The 21,539-nt window shown below is 43.6% G+C and overlaps 1 protein-coding gene across 2 annotated transcripts; it reads right to left on the bottom strand.

Moving 5' to 3' along the window:
* Window positions 1–872: 872 nt before the first annotated feature.
* Window positions 873–5,018, bottom strand: CTLA4 (cytotoxic T-lymphocyte associated protein 4). 2 transcript variants are annotated; one of them, XM_009965539.2, is made up of 4 exons: window positions 4,834–5,018; window positions 3,275–3,625; window positions 2,746–2,855; window positions 873–1,865 (listed from the first exon to the last, which is right to left on the bottom strand). In XM_009965539.2, exons 1-4 carry the CDS (start codon window positions 4,889–4,891, stop codon window positions 1,767–1,769), a joined length of 618 nt encoding a protein of 205 aa, XP_009963841.2. In that variant the 5' UTR covers window positions 4,892–5,018; the 3' UTR covers window positions 873–1,766. The 2 variants fall into 2 exon arrangements, with proteins under 2 accessions (XP_009963841.2, XP_032866826.1); XM_033010935.2 differs by lacking the exon at window positions 2,746–2,855 and having other exon boundaries at window positions 4,834–4,975.
* Window positions 5,019–21,539: the final 16,521 nt, after the last annotated feature.

Genomic DNA, 21,539 nt, shown 5'->3' with positions numbered 1-21,539 from the left:
TTTTATCCCCAAAACATCGGGTCAGTGGAAAATTAGGGGAAAAATCCCAGACTGATGTCAGAATACTAAAACACCTTCAGAAAAAGGGCATGTCATCAGTTACCACTTTTACTTAATGCACTAAAATTATAGGTCAACACAGAGAGAGCCCTTAGCACCTGCAAACATTGGCAAACTGAGAATGTGAATATTTATTTGTACAGTTGGAAGTGGTGCCAGTGGAAGGGGCAAGAGGGAAAAAGCAAACCAAAAGAGCAATGAGATTTGGTGTTCTGGGAGCTGCTGCCACTGCAGGAACATGACGTAGAGGGCTGTGGGGTTTGGGTTCACAGTTACAGAACCAAGAAGATGGATTCACAACTTTGAAACAGACACACATGCTGCCAAGTTTTTGGGTGCAAGATGAAATTTTGGTAGCAAAGAGTCAAAGTAGCAGGTAGTACCTAAAAATGCTGAAACTGTTTTAAACTCCAGCAGTTTTGTGAGTTGGCTAGCATTTAGTGAGTGAGAGTGTCAAAGAGATGCAAAGAAAACAGGATTTGAAACTAGGACTAGCTTCGTATATAAACATGTACAGGAGATGCTGTCAAAGTCACTACAGCTACATTTGCTGGAAGTGAAAAGGTGAATAGCAGTGTCTCTGAACCACATCACAACAGCTGTAACTAGACAAACAGAAGACTTGACAGATTTTAATGGTGGCACTCTGGGGAGGAGAGCTGAGAAAGTAAGTGTTGGCATGAGCACACAGGCTCCCTCGGAAGGGCAAAACACAGGGTAGGAGGGGAAAGGTTCATCTTGTCATCGCTGCTTTCTAACATGTAGCCACTTCCTGTTTCTTCTGAGAATGGTGAATAAGAAATGAACTTGAATTTGGGCAAAGCTTCAAGGTTTTTATTGAGTGGTACATAACTAATAAACAAGATTATACACTGTCTGTATTTTCATGGAAAATAGACTCAGTTAAACACAGCAACAAACTTCTGCCTTTTGGATAGATGCTAATTTAGCATTTGTAAAACGCAAGGCCCCAGCAGAGCTGGAACATCCTCCCAGGAACAGCCTGAGAGGGCCCCAGCTGGGCAGCCTTTTTCTCCAACCGAGCTGTCAGCACTGGTTCAGATACCATCAACGTTAACTCCAGCACAGCACTGCTGGGACACAATGCCAGTGAAAGGAGCTGAGATCAGGCTTTTAGAGCAGCAGTGTCATCAGTGCCAGCCTACAGTGATGCCTCTGTGGAAGCGCAGAGCACTAATGCCAGAAATGGAACCAATAAATAGCAATGCAGGGAAACAAGTCAACATTTCTTTGTACATTAGTGTGCTCTTTTGCCTCTGCCCCCCAGACCTATAGGATTAGCTTTGCAATGACACACAAACCTCTGTCATAATAGTGTTTGGATTTCAGTTGATCGGTAGACACGGTGAAATTTGACAGTAAGATGCTCAGTTGCAACAGCAATAGCTCTTAATGCTATACATATATATATGTATATGTATATGTATATATATATTGACTACATATTGGTACAATACAACTCAAAGAATCAATGGCTTAATGTAGCCATTTTTACGTGACAGGGTTAACCTTGAAATATTAATGCATGAACTATTTATTCTCCTCCAAACTATAGAAGTTACAAAGAATGTTCTCGCTCCTTCCTGTATGCCTTTGTAATAAGACAACTAATTTTATTTCTTTAACTTAAGTGAATTAGCAGACTCTCCATCCCAGCTAGGAAATGGTTTCTCTCTTTCCTTGTTTCAGTTAACAGTGATGTGGAATGGAATCACTTTTTTCTCTAGCTTTTCAGAAGGCATTTTCACATAGACCCCAGTAGTGAGACATCGTCTTCTTTTTATCTATAAAATATGGGAAGACAGCAAATTAAACAATTGATCAGAGTATAATCATTAACCAGCACATTTTAGGGAAAACTGGTGATGTTCTGCTTTTACTGAGTAGAAGGTATTCTAGACATCATTGCCTGTCACTCCTCTTTGTAGAAAATCCATTGAAACCATCTGAGGGAGAATCAGGAGTTCCAGGGGCCATTTAGAAAAAAATGAATCCTGCTATTTTTTTAGCCCTTTGAAGGTGCTCCTGCTGCAGAGTTCAGTGTTGGTTCAAAACTAGGAATGTTCACATCAGACAGTTTCATTTAGCTTCTAGTGACAAGGGCATATTGAAAAATATGGGACAGGGGTACTTCTTGGTTTTAAACTCTGGCATCAGATTTATTTCTAACAGACTGTGAGTACTCCTGACCCCCATGGGAAAAGTGCTGTAAATTTCAATTCCTCGCCCATCACGAGGGGAAGCCTCTTTAAATTTTCTTTGCACAGAGGTGAATGGTGAGAAAAGGAAAAATCATATCCTGTGATTTTGTTATGAATCAGTTCTGAAATCAGAGTACACGTGAAGACTGTTGCCTTTGATCCAGGAAGCATCCAGGACTCCAACCTGTTCTAAGCATCCAAACCTAAGCCAAAGGTCAGACCAGCTGATGTGAGCTGATTGCTTCCTGGTACTCTGGCAGCACAAATGAGCCATAAACAAATCTACATGGCAACTCCAGCAAGTTCTCTTATTTTGCATTATTGTAACAGCATTGCACCAGTAAAAAGGAGCATCCCAGTGTGTTTGTTCCCAGTGTTATTCCCTGTTCTCATTTCTTTCTCCTTGTCCTCGTCACACAAAGGGGTGTTATTAGCAGGATGGGGCTGAATTGATGGGACTTACCGCTTTGCTCACGAGAATGGCTGAGGTGATGATACTGTAAAGAAAAAATCCCAAGGCAGTAGCTCCTAATACCCAGAGATATATGAAGGTGTCTGGACAAGGTTCTGGATCTAAAACATATGATATCACACAAGTCACGTCACACATGAGCTATCCCAGGATACCACTAGGAATGAGCTATGAGTCTTTGCCCACTCAACCTCTAATGAAAATCGGCTTTATCTGTAGAAGAACATACATCTTACTCTCCACTGTTTCTGCACTTACATATCTAACTGCCTAGACATACATGTACACTACATGGTATTGCTTATGCTGTCAGGCATCCATACATTGCTAAATAGACTATAATTATGCCTGCTTTGGGTGTGCACAGGGAGACCTGAAAGGAATAAGAGCTTATCATGATTCTCAGAGCTTGAGTCAGTGTTCAGCCTCACCTCTTACAAACAGAACTTTGGAGACCTTTGAGACATAATAACTCCCTTAACCTGAGAATATCACAGTACTATAGAGCTGCTTGGCTTACCGATGACATAGAGTTGCGTCCCATTTCCCTTGTTCATAAAATAGGGTGGAGGGTACATCCGCTCCATCTTGCAGACATAAAGACCGGTATCATTAGCTTGCAGGCCAGTGAGGGTGAGGGTCACATTGTTTCGGCTAGGGCTAACATGGCACTGAATGACCTCTTCCACACTGAACATTTTAAACTCCATTGTGTAGGTTGAAGCACAAATTTCAGTGAATCGGTCACCTGTCTGTTTAAGCAGCGTCACTCGAATTTCCTTTGCATTCCCAATGTGCTTATATTTACACACCAAGCTGGCGACTCCTTGCCTGTTGGCCAGCACCATTGCTGGCTGAGTCACTTCCATTACTGTAAGGAGGTAAAGAACATGATGATAAGTGAACTGTCAAGAAATGATCTGTAGTCATTTACTTAAAACCTGCACAATAAGAAGGGAGTCCTACCACCTCTTATTACCCATGAGTAATTGCTAGAAACGCTGATAAATCCTTCCAAGAAAAGGACTTCAACACCACAATTCACATAGGCACTGCATTAATATACTTTAAAAAACCTCAAGAAGTGTCTTGATTACTATAAATGATATTATAAATCTCATCAATTACTTGTTGCTTAAACAGTAGGCACTTTGGCCCCCTTAGTGGAGCAATGACCTGCATGCTTCAGTTTCCCTCAACAAAAATTTGTAATATACATAAGCCAAAAATTAGACTTCAGATGGTAAAGCTGAAATTTTAAATTTAAAATTAAACATTTAAATGACAATTTCTGACTGGTAGAAATAATTATGTCCACATTTAGAAACAAACAGTTTGACATCTTCTATGGAACAGGCAATGGAACCATTAGGGTAACAGTAAAACCGAATGGGAAACCTGCTTGCGTATTTTTGTTGCTGATCTTTTTGCTCCTTATTTTTAACCAGCTATTCCCAAGCCACAGTATAGCAACAGGATATACCCCAAGCCACAGTAGAGCAACACACAGCAGGGCCTGATAAACATACTGAAAAAAATCATTACAAATCTTAAAGGGAAACTAGTATACCATGTACATCCCTGCTGGCTGCTTTTTACAACTTCTATACTCTATCCTGCTACACAATGGGAAGGCACTGGCTTTTGCTTGAATAAACTGTGAAGACTCAGTAGTATTTGTTCAATTTCATTTTATATCAGTCCTTTTTGGGGCAGAGCTTGTCTTCTTCAGATCTGCAGTGCAAGAATTTGGGACAAAGAGTAGGATTTCTCCATCCATTCAAACCTTTATATCCATTTCATCAGCTGCCAATAACTTCACTCACAGGGCCCAGTTTGTCAAAATCTTTCTTCTGAGCTACTCTGAATTCTGCCCAGCTTCTCTACAGATGTTACTGCTCTAAAATCTGTGTCTGGTTTTCCTTGTGGTGCCCAAGACCTTGTTCCCAGACTGTCCTATGGAGGGGTCCCATGTCACCTCCCTCTCCCAATTATACCCAGTCCATCTCCTGCATGCAAAGATATGAAACCAAGAAAATGTAGACACCCCCAGCTACCTTGCCTCCTTCATCTACCCACCTTCGGCAATGGCAGTGGCTGTGCAGAGAAAGCCCACGGTGACCAATATTGAGAGCATTCCTGCGCTGGGACAGATGCTGAAGGGGCTGAAGGTGGCTGATGCCTCCAGACTTTAAGACAAACTGGAACTCTCAGGACTGGAAAAAAGGCAACACCTTTCAGGATACTGAATCTTCGAAATGTTTGAACCCACACAGAGTCAGTGTGTATATATATAGCTTTGATCCCAGATGCTGTACCTGAAAGTAATATGAAGCTTTGTTTTGGTTTTACGAGAAAGGATGTAGTGGGTTTGATTGGTACGTGCACAGTTAACCTCAAACAGCATGAACAAAAACAACTATTCAGCAGATGGAAAATATATATTCAATCTGAAACTGCCATCCATTCTGCTTTAAGAATTGGGGGAGGAAAGGTAATCATCCAATAGGGCAGTTCAGGCCCTTTGGTGCTGCCAGCTTGCACAATCATAGCACTTATTATTTTAACAATCATCAGGTATTTCCTACTAGGACAATACACAGAGAACTATATTTCTGCCTAATATGGCACAGTGAATCAGTGTGAGGTAGCTTTTTTTATGAAGGACTTCCCTCCACCCCCATTTTCTTTGCTTTCTTTAATGTTAGTGCTTTTGATGTTTAAAAATTGCTGCCCCCTTCAAAATACTGATTACACTTGTAATGACTTCATATTTTCTTATCAGCAATGTGACTTGAATCATAACCCAGATTCTTCATGCTTTCCTGTTTCCAAGAAAAAAATTATCTAGGTTTATAGCTAACGACTTCCAAATCTATACAGAACTTTCCCTACCTACGGACTTTACTGTGTAAGTACCTTGACATCAACAGATGAAATATACTGCAGGAGCTTTGATTATTGCAATCTCTGCTTAGAGCACCTGTGTCATTTCAAATCTCAGTGAAACAGTTTTCACCCACAAGCCTTTTAAAAGTCATGTAAGGTCTGAAAATAATTTTGCTTTTTTATGTGATAGACTGCCATATCCATGAATCATTGCCTAAAAAATAAAAATAAAGTTACACTTCAGTTGCACTGAAGGTCATAATTGTGATTTTTTTTTCCCCCACACTCTGAGAAGTTCTTTTAGAAAGTACTTCATCACTTATGTACGTAGATCTAGTGGATCGCAAAGACCTGCTTTTGGACTGTGGTGTAGAAAAAATAACAGCATTAGTTCTTGAACACTAGCCAGCCCAATCCAGAGATACAGGATAAATATTTGGTCTTGTAATCACATAAATACCTAGTGATATAAGCCAGTTTACTGTTTCCATATTTATGTGATGCAGCAGTTGTTTGTAATGACAGATTCATTGTCAGTTTGATCTTAACCAGCATTCAAAACAGAACTGTTGATAAAAAAAAAGCTATGGGAAAATTAAAAACTGCACCCTAGTAATATGTCAGGCCCATATTGTATTACTGGTTAGACAACCTTAAATCAATTTTAATATTAAATTTAATAATAAATGCTATTGCAACATCGTGTACCAGAATATCAGTGAGATTTACGGCATGAAATTACCAGGTTATGCCTGACATTTTCATATCCAGAGTAGTAACCAAATTACTTGTCCCATGTATCTTTTGGGCTTGGGTTTTGTATGCAGTTAAACAAATGATGCATTTGAGCCTCTTCAACCATAATGTCATCTCCTCATGATAGACTGAGACTGTAAATTGATGGTGCATTTAACTACTAAACACTTGCAAAGGACTGCCATGTAAAACTCAGTGCTTGCTGCCCCACATATCCACAGTATCTGATAAGCTAGAGTGAGAGGTAGCACTCTGGCACTCCTCTCTCCTGTAATTGAGACTGCTCTGGCAAACTTTGTGTTTCCAGTGATACTCATCTTGTTTCCTGGCTGTTTTGTTCTCAAGGTGTTTTTTCAGAATGACCACTTTTTACTTTTTATCCTTGTTCCTCCATAGAAGCCTCACGTTATAATGACTGCTCTTCAAAGTAAGGCACAGTATGTGAGACAGACCCTGTGGAGTCTCTTGAAGTCATTTCTGTCTTCACAGCCAAAGCAGCCTGAGCTGATCTCAGAGAATCCCCCTTCCAATGGATAGAGATCACCTTGCTATGGTGCCCTCTACCCTTGCTAATCAGACTTCTGATCTTGAGTTAACGTATGCGGATAGCAGAGGGTTGTATGATGCAGTAAAATACAGATGTTGTTCCAAATAAGATCTTTCCTTCACTGCTCCCATCCTTCCCAGCTCTATTATGGCATGGAACAAGGTACTGATAACTGAATGAGATGCACAAGAATCACCAGGTATGTCTTTTCTCTCTGCTGTGCCCCTCTTCTAACTACTCTTCTGATGAAGAGTCTCTGCACTTCTCCTTGGCCTACCTTCCCTATATATCACAGCCATGGTTTGTGGGCTACAGCCATAGGCCCTATCTTACCTAGTTACTGTGCCTTCTTGTCTGTGTCTGGTATCTTCCTGCCCTGACTTCCTCATCTTGCAAACTTTTTTTCTTCCACCCTTTTCCCATAACTGGAACCTGGCACATGGCCTAGGGACAGGGCAAGGGAATGGGTGAAAGAGGAGCCCTCCCTTTGACTTTGAGAGTCAGAAGATCTTTCAGGAAGGATATTCCTAAAGCTGTCTCCAACAGCCTATGCTTTGCACTTTCTGTGTCCAAAGCTCAGAGCAAGATAAATCTTTCCTTTAATGCACATTTGTATTTTGCATATTGTATTACTCTTTGTTCTTATATTAATCCCCGGGTCACAGGAAACATTTATACCCTACACATGCTACCATAGAAAAGTGTCAGACCAGGGAAGGGGACTGAGATCCTTGCAGATCTAAGCTGCAGAGCCTTAAACTGAGGAATCAGCTTAGGAGTGGCTTGGGTCTCATGGCCTCTTTGAACTTAGCTCAGAGAGGGACACACAATTTACACTGAACACTGGACTACACTACTGTAATTAGTCAGATTGCTAGTAAGTTAAATAACTAGGTTTCTCGAGTAAGTTTCTTTCTCATTTTGTGTTACTTGCTCACATTTTAGTGAATTGAATTACTTTTCTTCATTGAACACTTGTTAAGGCAAACCTTCCTGCTGATGCCTTGTCAGAATTCCCATTGCAAAATATTATTATTCACAAAATTATTTTCACACTTTAAAGCCTGTCTCATGCTGCCCATGTTTTTTTCTTTTGTGACAGGAACTTGCTTGATGAATTGCTTGACATGTAATGGGGAGAAGAGAAGCTTATCATTTGCATAAGTATCTGGTTTCGGGATATTTTGTTAAACTCAGAATGTGAGATCATGTCTTATTATGTTAAACAGTTCATGATTTTACCATGTTAGTTTGCCACAAACCATTGGGGTTTTGAAATGCACTGTCATTTGAAAAAAAAAAATCCAGACCTCTAAGTGCTATGGCTGAAGAAAAAAATCTTTTCTACAAAACAATAGGTAAAAAGAAAAGGAAATAACACAGTGACTGGAAAATTATTGTTTCATTACCATTAAAGGACTAAAACCTGATTAGTCTAAGTAAAGGCCTAGATATGACCAAGTTTGGTGGATCAGTCTTGGTTCCTGAAGGAACCACAACTCACATCATAAAACCACTGATTTTAAGTCTCTCAGAATTGTGGCCTTTCTGTCAGCTTCTAACCTGGATTTGCAGATGCTGCTCTCTAGTCCTAAACCTGTGTCCTCAGTCCAGCCTCAGCAGAGGTGAAGACAGCACTAGCTGAGGAATTCTCCTCCCACTACTTCTCAGGGCACACAGGGTTGGTCTGCTTGTGCACTTCTGCTGACCAGCAGATTGTCCAGAAGGATTTGAGGTGTGGGTGAATGTATAAGCATCCTTTTTCTTTGTGCTACAATTGTTGGTATTCTTTTTTAGAGTCTAGGCTTTGTTTCTCCTACTGTAAAGGTAATTATAACCAACAGGCTTTCCTGAAATTCAGGGCACCTGTAGTTATCTAACACAGAAGGAATACTGCCTCCCAACTTTTCATACTAACAGTTCCACTTAACCTTGAAGGTCTGCACTGTACCCCTTACCTGGCTGGGTTTGATACATGTCATTCGTAGTAAACCATATGTGTCCCAGTAGCAACCAGGACCACTGTCTGTGTGAATGTATTGCCCCCCTCCCCATGCCCCATGCAGCTTACAGACAAAATGTAAGATCTAAGAATGTATGGAAAGAGACAGAAGTAAGAGGAAATAAAGAGACAGGACTGAGGAGCAACACAGGCAAAAGGTCTTTACACACCAGCTTCTTTACTCTTCTCCAGTTTTCTGTAAGGGGTTGTGGCAAGGAAGAGATTTTAGGAGGAATTTGAACACAGAGCCTGAAGTATCTTGGCAGATGTTTAAGGACTTACTTTTTAGGAAGGAGCTTTCCAAGGCAGAGCACCACAAATCTCTTGTTAATAGGCCAATCACTTGGGAATGAACACAGAATAAAGCAGACACCTTCAGCCCAGAGTGAACACTGACGGCTAAGCTGTTTTCATGAATAAGAAAAAAAGAACCAAAGAAACTCCCAAGTCTAAAAATAAGCAGTTAGGTATACCCCATGATGAGCTGCAGCTGTGGAGACACGGTGAAGTACTGGAGAAAGGTTTTACTTCTGCTTCTCTTTATTTCTTAAAGCATTGTAAAAAGGAAAACCAGCAAAAGGTAGCCATATTTTTTATGGTCTCTGGCTCTGACACTATGGCAGTTTGCATTTAACAAGCGACACAACAATAAATCATTATAAAGCTTTGCTGAAGACATGTGAGTAATGCTGTTCTCAAACATGAGATGGATAAGAAATATTTTTAAAGGGTACAGGTGAGGAGCATGATCTGTGTGTGGTATATAGCTTAAAAACCTACTTCCAGTATTCACAGGGCTAACTAAGTCTCTGATTTTATTTTTTTCTTCTGTGTTTGGCATTTCATAGAATCATAGACAGGTTTGGGTCGGGAGGGACCTTAAAGATCATTTAGTTTCAACCCTCCTGCCATGGGCAGGGACACCTTCCACCAGACCAGGTTGCCCAAAGCCCCGTCCAACCTGGCCTTGAACCCTTCCAGGGAGGGGGCAGTCACAGCTGCTCTGGGCACCCTGGGCCAGTGTCTCACCACCCTGACAGGAAAGAATTTCTTCCTTACATCTAATCTAAATCTACTCTCTTTCAGTTTAAAACCTTGTCCTATCCCTACACTCCCTGATAAAGAGTCCCTCCTCACCTTTCCAGTAGCCCCCTTTAAGCATTAGAAGGCCGCTATCAGGTCTCCCCAGAGCCTTCTCTTCTCTGGGCTGAACACCCCCAACTCTCTCAGCCTGTCCTCATGTGGGAGGTGCTCCAGCCCCCTGGTCATCTTTGTGGCCTCCTCTGGACCTGCTCAAGCAGGTCCATGTCCTTATGTTGGGGGCCCCAGAGATGGACACAACACTGCAGGTGGGATCTCATGAGAGCAGATTAGAGGAGGAGAATCCCCTCCTTTGACCTGCTGGCCACACGTCTCTTGAGGCAGCCCAGGATAGGGTTGGCTTTCTGGGCTGAGCACACATTGCTGGCTCATAGTCAGTTTTTCAACCACTAACACCCCTAAGTCCTTCTCCTCAAGGCTGCTCTCAATCCACTGATCGCCCAGCCTGTATTTGTGCTTGGGATTGCCCTGACCCATGTGCAGGACCTTGCACTTGGCCTTGTTGAACTTCATAAGGTTTGCACGGGCCCAGCTCTCAAAGTTGTCCAGGTGCCTCTGAATTTCAAACTACAAGATCAAAGCAGGACTCCTGGAAAATCTATAATTAAACCTTTATATTTAACATTTATAAAGCAAAGGACTCAAAGAAGTTTACATAAGGGATATAGTGCTCCAGCTCAGTGGACATACAGAGAATCCAAATATTTGAAAGACAGGAGACTTGATAAGGAAAGGCATTTTCCTCAGCTCATAGTGTGAAGTTCATCCAAGGGATGACATGGAACACATTCTACATAACCTCTTTGGATTGATGACAAGAGGGTAATGAAGATCAGCTTTATTTGCCAGTCAAAAACTGGAGGCCATTTCTGAAAAGTGAAAAATAGTTAGAATCTAATGATAGTTAGAATAGGATGGGCTGGAAAATGAAATTAAATGAAATTAAATTAAGGAAGGAAACTTAGTAATATAGCAGAAGGGGGAAGTCAGCGGACAGGCACAAAGAAAATGACAAGGTGTTCAGATTGACAGATTCACAGCAGCATTTTGAATACATAGCAGTGAGCTAAATTTTGTCAAGGCCAGAGAAGATAATGTTTCAGCAGTTGTGGTGAATAGCGATCATGGGCTAAGGCTTCTAAAGGTATTTTGTCACGTCCAACCACATCCACACTCAGTCTGATTTGCCTGTGCAGGGACTGGATCTCAGAACTACAGCCCAGGTATACATCTCTTCCTAGGGGCACAATGAGTTTGGAAACAAAAGCCACAAGCCTTGGACATCTCAGGGAAACAGCTTCTGTGTGGAAATCTCAGAGGCCTCATGATGAGATGGAGATAAGGAAATGAGAATACCAAGAAGGAAAAAGATGTTTTGCATGGAAATATGAGTGGCTGGATCAGTGAAGGGTATATGTACATTTTCAGCTTTCAGATGTCACTGTTAGGCTGTGAATGAAGTGTATTCCCAGACAAAACCTGCTCAGAAGCTACTTATGAATGGAAAGTAAAGACCAGATGATGTACCACCTGCATCTCTGTCAATAATGATCCTTAAAATTTGTGTGAGAGAGCAAGTTGGTATGAAAACACAGCACTGAGGGATGGGGACAACTTCAGAATCCCTCCTTGATAAAACCTTGACTTGCTTTTTTGCTTCCCATGACTTCTCCTTGCCTATTTCCTTGCAGTTTTATCTACAAAATCTGTAGAATGAATAGTAGATTTATTATAGATTGTTATTCAGGGTTTGTCAGAGAATATATTCCTGGGAATTACGTCTAAATTCTGTAGGGTTGATGCCCTGTTCTATGGAAGCGATATAACCTGATCTGTTTGCCTTTGGTCCATGGGCCACCATGTATTACAGAAAGTTTACAGTGATGTGTGCAAGGATTGTGAGTTTGTATTAGAATATGTGTTAAATCATAGGCTGGAGGCTCTGGAAAACAAATATAATGAATTTCTGGCAGAGGATTGTAGAATAAATCCCAGACTTTGCAAGAATCTTCTTGTTTTTGAAGGGTAGCAGTTGCAAAAAAAAATTGTCACCCAGACCACTCTGCAAGTGGGATGCTGTAGCCAAGAACTGGGTTTGTGGCTGGCATTGTGTGAGTTAGCAAACTAAAAGAAGGTCTTATACCTTCCAAAAATGTATCAGCTGCAGGATTTGTTGTTCAACCCACACTTCACCACAGAATCTGATCTCATGTACAAAGCCTTACCCTTGCATTAGTGATAACTCAAACTCCTTTTGTGTTCCCTAGTTCACAAAGTACTTGAAACCACATTTCTGCTTTCCCAAAGTCCCTACCAGGGCTAAGTATGAAAACAAAATCCTGAAATGTCAGAGAAGGCAGATGTCCAAGTGGAAGCCAAGTCTTTCTTTAGCCAAAGTGATAGTTTGGAAAAGCTGACAAGACTCTACCTCTCTGTTCAGAAGCTCTTTTTTTACTATACCTGTCTGCTGACAGATATTACCACTCCCTAGAAGCTTCACCTGTCTCAGATTCTTTGACAGTCACATCTATAGCAGCTCTAAGAATATTAACTTGAATGCGTCAGTGTGGCTGGCTTGTTCTCCTGGTTATTTGAGTTGAGCACTGATTAATGCCAGCTATAAAGCCTCTGATTGAAGTGAGCATCCAACTAATGTGCTTCTTCGCAGCCCCATTTGCCTCATCCCACTATCATCACCTAAAAACCCAGCTAGGAAATCCTAAATTTTAAAATTCAGATCCAGCATCCAAAATAACTCTTAATGTTTTGGCCACAGCAATAGCACATACCAGAAAGTATGACAGTGAGAAGTATGGTTGGCCTGTGTGCTAGGGATGAAGGGGAGAATCAAAGAGGTTTGCAAATGTGTTTCTAGGAGAGAAGGAGACTATAAAACAGGGCTGCAAAATCACTAAGAGAGGATAAAAAGGAGGATGGGCCTGTGGGTAACACACTACTTGGGGAATTTTTCTTTTAGATAGCAGCGAGATTATATCTGGTACATGCAAAGAAAACAAACGTGTTAGAAGGGGTCCAATGAAAATCAAGCCCTATGCAAAATGGGAGGAAATGTTTTGAATTTTATAATTTTGATAAAATGTTGAAGGAAAAGGGGAAATTTTTGAGAAAATGCATGTACATCTTTTCCTAAACCTTTTTTCAAGCCCCCACCAACATAATTTTCATTTTTAAATCATCAGCTCTTTTGCAAAGAAATGAATGGTGTCTTACACCCTGACAAAATGTAATTTTGTCTTTCTTCTGCCTAGAACCAGTACTGGGTGAAATGAGAAAAATGTGAAGGGAACTCTTTTCAGCAAGAGCAACTGCAGTTAAGCAGAGCTTTCTTGAGAAAGTTTCACTTCCTAAGGTTTTTTGCTATGTTTGCTCATTTAAATGGCTATTGTATTAACCCACTTTTTATGATTTTCAAACGTCAGCAACCAAGTTATGTCTTGTAAAAGAAAAAGTGTAAAGCAGAAGGCCTGGTTCTCATTACTCTTAAGGACCTAACTGAATCAACAAATTCTGCTGCCACAGCACTGTAAGTTGCGTTGCTGCAATATCACCTGCCTGATATATCAGCCTGTGTTCTGTTATTGCCAGAGGTCAAGATTCAGTGGAAATACATGGTATCTCTATCTCTTTGGGCTAGAGAGGGTTAGACAGGTCTCGGTCTCCCTTCATTCCCATTCCTCCATTCCTTCAATAGCTACAAAACTACAGCACTGCCCCTTTCTGACTTGAGGGATTTAACTACCAATGCTCTATCAGAGCATGTTTGTTGTTGCTTTTTAAATACTGCATCCTGAAACAGAGGAATCACATTTGCAAGCTACTTAATAGTAGACTGTGTACTAGGTCATACGACACTGAATTCAGGTGAATTCAGGCTCTGGAGAGACTGCAGCTATAATTTCTGTCTGTGACTTTGCAGTGACCGATTAATGTTTTGTTGAGTTCCTGGGTCACCGAGGAACTGGACACATGTGAAGCTTCAGGCTCTGAAGCCTTGAGAAGTTTGGATTTGCATGATAAACTGTCAAGCCTGGGAATGGGGCTTTTGTTTTTGAAACAAACTTCTGCAGCCAAAGATTCAGTATAGGAAATAGTAATATATTTCAGGAGATTGGCCAATGCAATCATATTCTTTAATATAAAAAAGCCTTTCAGAATTTTCAATGAAGTAGTAGTCAAAGTCTTTCAAATTAAATTATTTTATTTTTCTTGTTCAAAGCAACATTTTCTTTCAAAAATCCCTGTTATTTTTAAATATTCAAGCCATGTTTAAATAGCCACCATCAAAATGAAGCGTTCATTTTTTTTAGGAACAAATGTCTCATTTGAAGCCTCCAAATCATTATTTGTTTTACTTTTCAATTCACAAAAATATAAATTTATTTTCCTTTCAGTCTGATTGAAATAAGTCCTCTTGACTTTCCAAATTTGCCAATGAAACAAAAAAAAATTAATTATTCATCGAGTTCCAATGAACACCCTTCATAAAACTTCTGAATTATGCAAACTAATCACCTTCTGGGAAAAAGGTATAGATCATTTTATGGTACAAGCTTGCAATGTGACTCAATGCCTCTTCACTTGCACACTGTAACCCTCCTCACTCATCTGATTATTCAGACTTTTGCCTTGTCTATGTTTTTCAGATCATTTCCCCCCACTAACGCCATCGACCTTCTCTAGTTTTCCTTTGCTTACAACAAAATGTTCTTTATCTTTTGAGATATCAAATGCTGCCATCCTGTGAGGCAAATGCAGATGGGAGGAGGACAGAAATAGTTAAGTGAATTGGCTCATGAAGTTACTTGCAAAACTTGTTTCTACTCTGAGGGGTTAGCAGAAAAGGTGAGGAGCAGCCACCTGCCCCTGTCGCACCCATGGCACCCCCCGGTAGCACGAGTACAGGGATGGCAGGGATGGAGAAAATGGTGGGGGTGGCAGGGATGGCAGGCCTGGCCTTCCAGCTGCTGTTGCTCAGGGTCTCTAGCCGAGCAGGCGTTCTTGTCTGGCCCAGGGAGGAAGGGACTCTCCTCACTGGGGTCTGGCCTTGCAGGTGGACCTCTAGGGAAAGCAAAAACTGAGAAACAGAACAGAAGTAAGACACAGAAACTCAAAATGAGAAGCCAGAAGCAGAGGGGGGAAAGGAAGAAGCTTTGATCTCCCGCTCCTCTTGCAGCCATGCCGTTTTCTTCATTTCCCCCTTCTCTGTGCCCTGTGACTGCAGATGCTGCACAAATGAGCGTGGTGGGAATCAAGGGCTGCCAGCCTCCTCCTCACAGTCAACCAACACTCTCCTGAAGTGAATCACAGTCTCTCCCTCCCCGGCAGTCTCTCGGAAGCAGGACACTGGCCTCATTCACCCACGTACTACCAGGCCCTTCAGCTGACCTTAAAGACGAATGCACCTGCCTCTTGCTTTTAGTATTGCTCTTTGCAATTTGCACAAGTAGTGTTGTATTCTCTTTTCTGTATTTCTTGCTCATGCACAGGGCCAGCGGGACCACAGGGTGGTGTCCGGGGTGCCCCAGCTGAGCACCCATCCTTCTCTTTGCACTAAAATTATCAGCAGCCACATGCATACCATGTGCATGGTAATCCATTTGCTCTGTGCTTTCAGGGATTAACTACACTTTTAGCTAACCTGCATGTGCTGTTCTTGGGATCCACTTTGTTATCTTGATTAAGTGTTCACAGTTTCTTCAAAGCTTTTGCCCAGTAACCTAGTTTAATAGCAAATGTCATATAGGGCACAGGTAGAGTTTGTCCACTCCAAACTGTGTAAATGCCTACCATAGTTGTTTGCACAATTGTTGGACATTTTTTGCCCTTGATAGCTGAAAGTTTCTACAAGAGTAGCTGCCTACAGTGACCATCATTCATTTAGCAGGAAAGGGAGGGCAGATACCAAGGTGGTTTTTTTATCAAGATCAGATCAGCTCTTTAATCCCAATGCCACCAAGAGCTCCAGTCCTCGAAGAGCAAGCAAGAGAAGAGCTTAACTGCTGGCACCTTATCTTCTGAGCTGTTTGGGCTCATTTCAGGGATATTGTGAAGCCCAGACAATCAACATGTCTTTGTGGGAAATCACATTTCATGTGGCTTGACTTCTGGTGAAGACATGACAAAAAGTTTGTCGTTGTGCTCTTAGCTGCATGCAGGCTGCAGGCAGCTTTAATTTGCATTGGCAATCAGCCTCCAAGAGGAAATTCTCCTCAGGGAGCAGCACTGTTTACCAACAACAGGGCCACCTCTGCTGTTACACAGTGGGCACATGTTTGGTGTAGGCATTGCTCTGCTGCTTTTGAGCTGCTAAACGATTCCTGTTGTGACAGCAACTTCACACAAGGCAGTACTAAGCCTTCCCCGCGAAGGGAGGACTGGATTGCAGGGACTCCAACAGTTAGGTGTGTGCCACTGCCAGGGCTTAGCTCTTATCTCTTAAGATAAAGTGGTTATCACCTTCCCACATCAGCATTTCCCTCAGACAGGCCAAAACAGCCATCTTTTAATATATTAAACTGTTGGGGTTTTACTGTATTTATTACTGTGATCCAAGTGTGAAGACACTGAACAATGACTGAATTACCTCATCACAGAGAAGAAAGAAGAGCCCCTGTCCTGCGGGTGTGATTTCACTGACAACCTGACCCCATGGAAGAGCAACTGCTACCAAAATGGGCAGTTTGCCCATCAAAATCCCTAGCCCTGTGGCTCTCCCACTGCTGTAGCAGCCCTGGCCCTGGGGCAGCTGTGCAAGTTAAATCCTTTCTTTATTCCAGTTCATCCCACAGCCAGATTAATCCCAGTGCCAGCACAAGTGGGTGGGCTGCTGCAGCTGGAGGCCAGAGTGGCAGTCTGGATGGTGCTGCTTTTCTTGATAATTCTGACTGAGACGAGGTAACATGGATCATAAAAGCATCTCCTAAAATACTACCTGACACAAAACCCTCCTGACAGTCAAGACAGGGCTGAAGAATTCCTCAGGGCTTTCTCTTCAACCATATCCATTTTGTTTGTGTTTAAATCTTTGAGTCTTGACTCTCCAGCACACCATATATAGTATATTTAATGTATAGTGAAGATAATTAAATCCTAAACACGTGATCTGTGATACAGCTGGGCTTGTGAGCAGTGACAACTCACAGAATAAATCAGTGGAATGAATCTTTGAAATTTAAATTTACTTGAGGTTTACTCAGCTTTGACCTCGAAGGCCCCAAGCAATGACTGCAGTTGTAAAGTCTATGAAAATGCCACATTTGCTCTGATAGAAAGGGCTCAAGGAGGGCCTGACTGAACGATCGCTGTGAGAAATATCAGCAATATAGAATTTGGGCAGGGGAATGACTTCCAGAAACAGATACACTCAGTTCACTCCAGAGACAGACAGGCATGGCAAGTGAAGGTGATGGGGTTAAAGCAGGGCTGAGCTCTCCAAGGCATAAGACAAATCCGGGTATGTCAGGGACCTCAAGAGGGAGCTCAGGGAAAAGGAGCCCTAGGTACCCAGAATTTCACTGCAGCTCTCTGTGTTTATAAAGTAAATCCTGCTGGATCAGTCACAGCCGTAAGAATGAAGGAGATGTGAGGAACCCTGCTACGTGCCTGTGTGAGCAGCAGACACTGCTTTGGGTGTTTGCAATAAGGTACTTCCTTCTGGAATGAATGGCTGCAGGCTTCAGAAATACCCTGGCTGCACCCGCACGCGCTCTCTAGCAGCTGTGCCTGAGCCTTGTAAGGTATTTAAATTCAAAGATCAAGTGTCAGCTACCGGCTCGAGGTGCTGGCAGGAGGGGAGCCAGCCGTTACCCTGGAGCAGGGGTGAGTTGGCAGGTGCCCTCACCCAAGGGCCCCACACATGCAGAGCAAGAATGTTCCAGCACCACCTCCAGTTAAGCAGCTTGGGTGCAGCCACCTGGCTTTGGAGGCTAAGAGGTTTTCCCAGGAGTATTCCTGGATCCATATGATTTACTAACAGACACAAGTCATACAGTCCAAAGCAAGATTTAGCCGCAGGAAAATGGTGCGAAGGGAACTTTTTTATAAGCTTTCTGACCAGATGTTCCTGTAACTCTGGGGTTTGGTACCCTGAGGCTTTATAAGTAACTCGCAAGGTTCCCCCCTTCTAGGAAGAACATACCTTTTACATTAAAGAGTGGGCTTCAAATCTTAAAAGTGTTGCTAGCTTTTCCTCTCTGCTCCCCTTAAATACACCCACATATACATGCTTCACATTTATAGTGTGGTCATGCTCACTGTTGCCTTAGGGCCAGGTTTTTTAGTCTTTCATCTAGTCCTTGTAAATAGGGCTGTGATTGCAATTGTAACAATAAACAACAGTTGTTGACCACTGTAACTTGCCAGCCCAAAAGAAGAGGGAAAATAAAAGGGGTATGTGTGTGAATCTCAGTTTCATTTCTCTAAATTCAGTATCCCTCCAAACTATTTAAGTATAAACAATTAGGTAAAGACTCTGCTATAGATGAATGATGAAAAAATAACTTAAAAACAGGTAAAAAATGAGCTGAATGCACAATGATATTCTCATCAGACCTCCTAGATGGGCAGGGCAATATGTATCCTTTCGCCTTTTGCCTTTGGCAAGAGTGTTATGTGTTATCTTGTGGTGTATTCTTAGAAAAGCATCTGCCATACGTTCCTGAAGAATTCATTTCTCGCAAGTCCTCCCCCTTTTCAGTTTGAGATCTGTGGGTTTGTATGAAGCGTCATTGTAAAACAGGTCTGCCACCGCCAAATGTCATTTGGCATACTATATTCTCAGAACCAGCAATACCGCGCCCTAGGCAGGAATGATGAAATGTCGAGGGTAACTATGAAGCACGCGTGAGCCAAGTCTTTCCTTTCATACCCTCCTCAGCACTTTAATGCTAAATGGGTGCCTAGCACAGCTGGGTCCCCCTATCAGATGTCCTCAAGAAGGGAACGTGCTCCCTGCATTTTCTACTCTGTATTGCTCGCAGTTGTGCTGGGCAGACCACAGCTGAAAGCTCGGTGCCCTTCCGCAAGTGACAGACCCATTTGTACTGACGACTGGTTGCAGAGATTGGCATGGCCCCAGACAAGGCACACAAGGCACGTTATGTCAGGTGCTGCATGAGATAAGGAAAAGGCACCATCAGTATCACAGTGGTCCAGCCCAGAGCTTGGACAAATCCAGTCCTTTAAGTTTGTTCCTCACTGTGCAGTCACTACAGCACCGTTCCCCAGTCAGCAGGTGAGGCGTTGCGGGTGTAGCATCCCGGCAGCTATTCTGGTGGGAGCACCACACAGGAAAGAACCAGTGGAGGTCCTTTGGACATGTTTGTGCAGAGCCTAATTCTCCTAACAAGGAACATGTTATCATCACCACACACTGCTCAGTGCTGCTATCGTCATAACTCTTACGGGTCTTGAAGGAGTATCACTGCATGTGGATGTAAGGGGAGAAGCCCAAAGTTTATCAGTAGTTTGGGAGCTTATGGAGAACGTAGGGAGTATTTCCTGCTCCACAGGGACAGAGTCATACTTTGTCTTGCACAGGTTTAAACTGTGAAGCAGAAGTTTAAACCAGGAATACTTTACTAGATCAGGCAAAGCTTGTCCTGGGTTTTGTACCATCAGTCTGTGTTTGCCGACTGAGAAAAGTGAGCAGTATGGAGTGAATGGGGTTGTGAGAACTGTGAGAACTCCTGGAGCCTCCAGTTCCCTCATTTTTCATTCATAGAGAGAAGGTATGAGCAAACAGGCCCCCAAACTTACTCTCCCCTCCCCACATCCTCTCACATGGCAACTGTCCAAGCCAGGCCTGGGAGACCTCTGATATTCAGCCCTGAAAGCCACTGCTTGCAAGAGCATCTGTTACTTTCGGAAATGCACCAAATTCCTTGGGACCCTGGGGAGAGGCTGAACGGGATCTCAGCAGAAGAGACACCTCCAAACTCTTTTTCCCACATGCAGCTTTCCTGGGCTCCACTCACCCACTGGCCGTGCGGAACAGAGGGCCGCAGCCCGCTGTGCATCTCAGCACGCCCGGGCTGGTGGTTTGCCTGCAGGGACACGCAGCTTCTCCTCCAGCTGCCTAACCTGAGCCTCTTCTTCTTGCAGCAGTGCAGTTAGATGCATGGCTCAAAACTGAGGCAAAGCACAACCCAAAATCAGTGGGGTGCTGCTAGTTACCTCCCTGCGGGTCTTTGAAGGCAGAAGGAGAATTTTGATCCGGATGGATCAGCAGGTGGAGGAACGCTGCTCATTGAGGTACAAAGAAGTTCCACCTCTCCTAGCCGCGTCCTTCCGTCCTCCAACTGCTTGTGGCTGAAGGCCCAGCGTGAGTGTGAGGAGCGCGGGGATGCGGCCTTCGGCTACGCACGGCCCGTCGGGGAAGGGGTGTGCAGGGGGGAAGGTGCGCGCTGGGGGTTTGCAAGGACACCTGCTGCGAAGGAGCAGTTCCTGGCCGTCTCCCGTCGGCCTGGCAAGGGGGAGAGGCAGGAGCGGACGGGCCCGGCGGCGCTGGCCGGGCAGAGGCGGGCGGGAAGGGCGGGCGCCGCCGGGGCCGCTGCCCCGGCCGGCCCGCGGGGGGCGCGCTGGCAGCCGGGGCGGGGCGGGGCCGGGGCGGGGCCTGTGGGCGGGGGAAGGGGCGGGGCCGAGAGCGGGGGGCGGGGCCGTGCTCGGGCAGCGCATCTCGTTGGCGTTCCCCCCCCCGGCAGAAACCACCTCGCGGTTCTATGGGAGGCCACCCCCGCCGCTGCCCCGACCTGTCACCCCCTCACACCTCCCTGCCTCCCGTTTTTCCTTCTCTTGCGCTGCGTGTTTCCATCGCTTTTAGCCCCCGCAGAGGCGCCGCAGCCTGAGCTCTGGTGTCCGGGGTGCCGGGTGAGGGGGTGCGCGGGTGCTGCGGCTGCAAGCGCTGGGGCGGTGCGTGCTGCAGCCTGCTCTCGCTGGCTTGGAGCCCCCGCTTCGGTTAACAGGTGACGACAGTGCGAATGCAGCTTTCTGTAAATTTTGGATGCTGCTGCAACCTGGCGTTTTTCCATTAGCGCACCCACCAGCACACCTGCAGCAAATAGAAGCATACTGAATCCACTCGCTGGCGAGCTTGGAGAAGAAAAACATGGTTTCTTCAACCACAAAAGAGCCTTTCGTATTTAATATCCATGACTCAAAAGCTCCCATGCAAGAATGAACCTTTTTTTTTTTTTTTTTTTTTGTTAGTCCAGGGACAGCACAGAATTGCTGTACAAATTCTGCAAGTTTAAAGGCAGGAAATGGTTTGCAGAATTTTTTAATGTCATTTCAGTCATTTAAAATCACTCTGCCTTGAACACTTGTGTCACTTACAGTTAGGAAAGCAATTTGATTTCTAAGTATTTGGGCACTCACAGTGATCTATTTAAAATTAAGATGGTTGCCGTTTTATTCTGAAAGCAAGAAAGGCATAGGTGAGCATTAAGTTTCAGGATCATATTCCGCATTTCC

Source organism: Tyto alba, unplaced genomic scaffold (genome assembly GCF_018691265.1).
Source record: "Tyto alba isolate M040663 unplaced genomic scaffold, T.alba_DEE_v4.0 Super-Scaffold_7, whole genome shotgun sequence".
Lineage (NCBI taxonomy): Eukaryota > Metazoa > Chordata > Aves > Strigiformes > Tytonidae > Tyto > Tyto alba.
This window is presented reverse-complemented; position numbering and strand designations above follow the sequence as displayed.

Excerpts from the sequence above, each read along its gene's own strand:
- CTLA4 (XM_009965539.2), bottom strand. The coding sequence starts at position 4,891 with ATGCTCTCAATATTGGTCACCGTGGGCTTTCTCTGCACAGCCACTGCC. Across the intron at positions 3,626-4,833 it reads AGCCACTGCCATTGCCGAAG|TAATGGAAGTGACTCAGCCA; the intron begins GTGGGTAGATGA and ends ACCTCCTTACAG. Across the intron at positions 1,866-2,745 it reads CCATTCTCGTGAGCAAAGCG|ATAAAAAGAAGACGATGTCT; the intron begins GTAAGTCCCATC and ends CATATTTTATAG.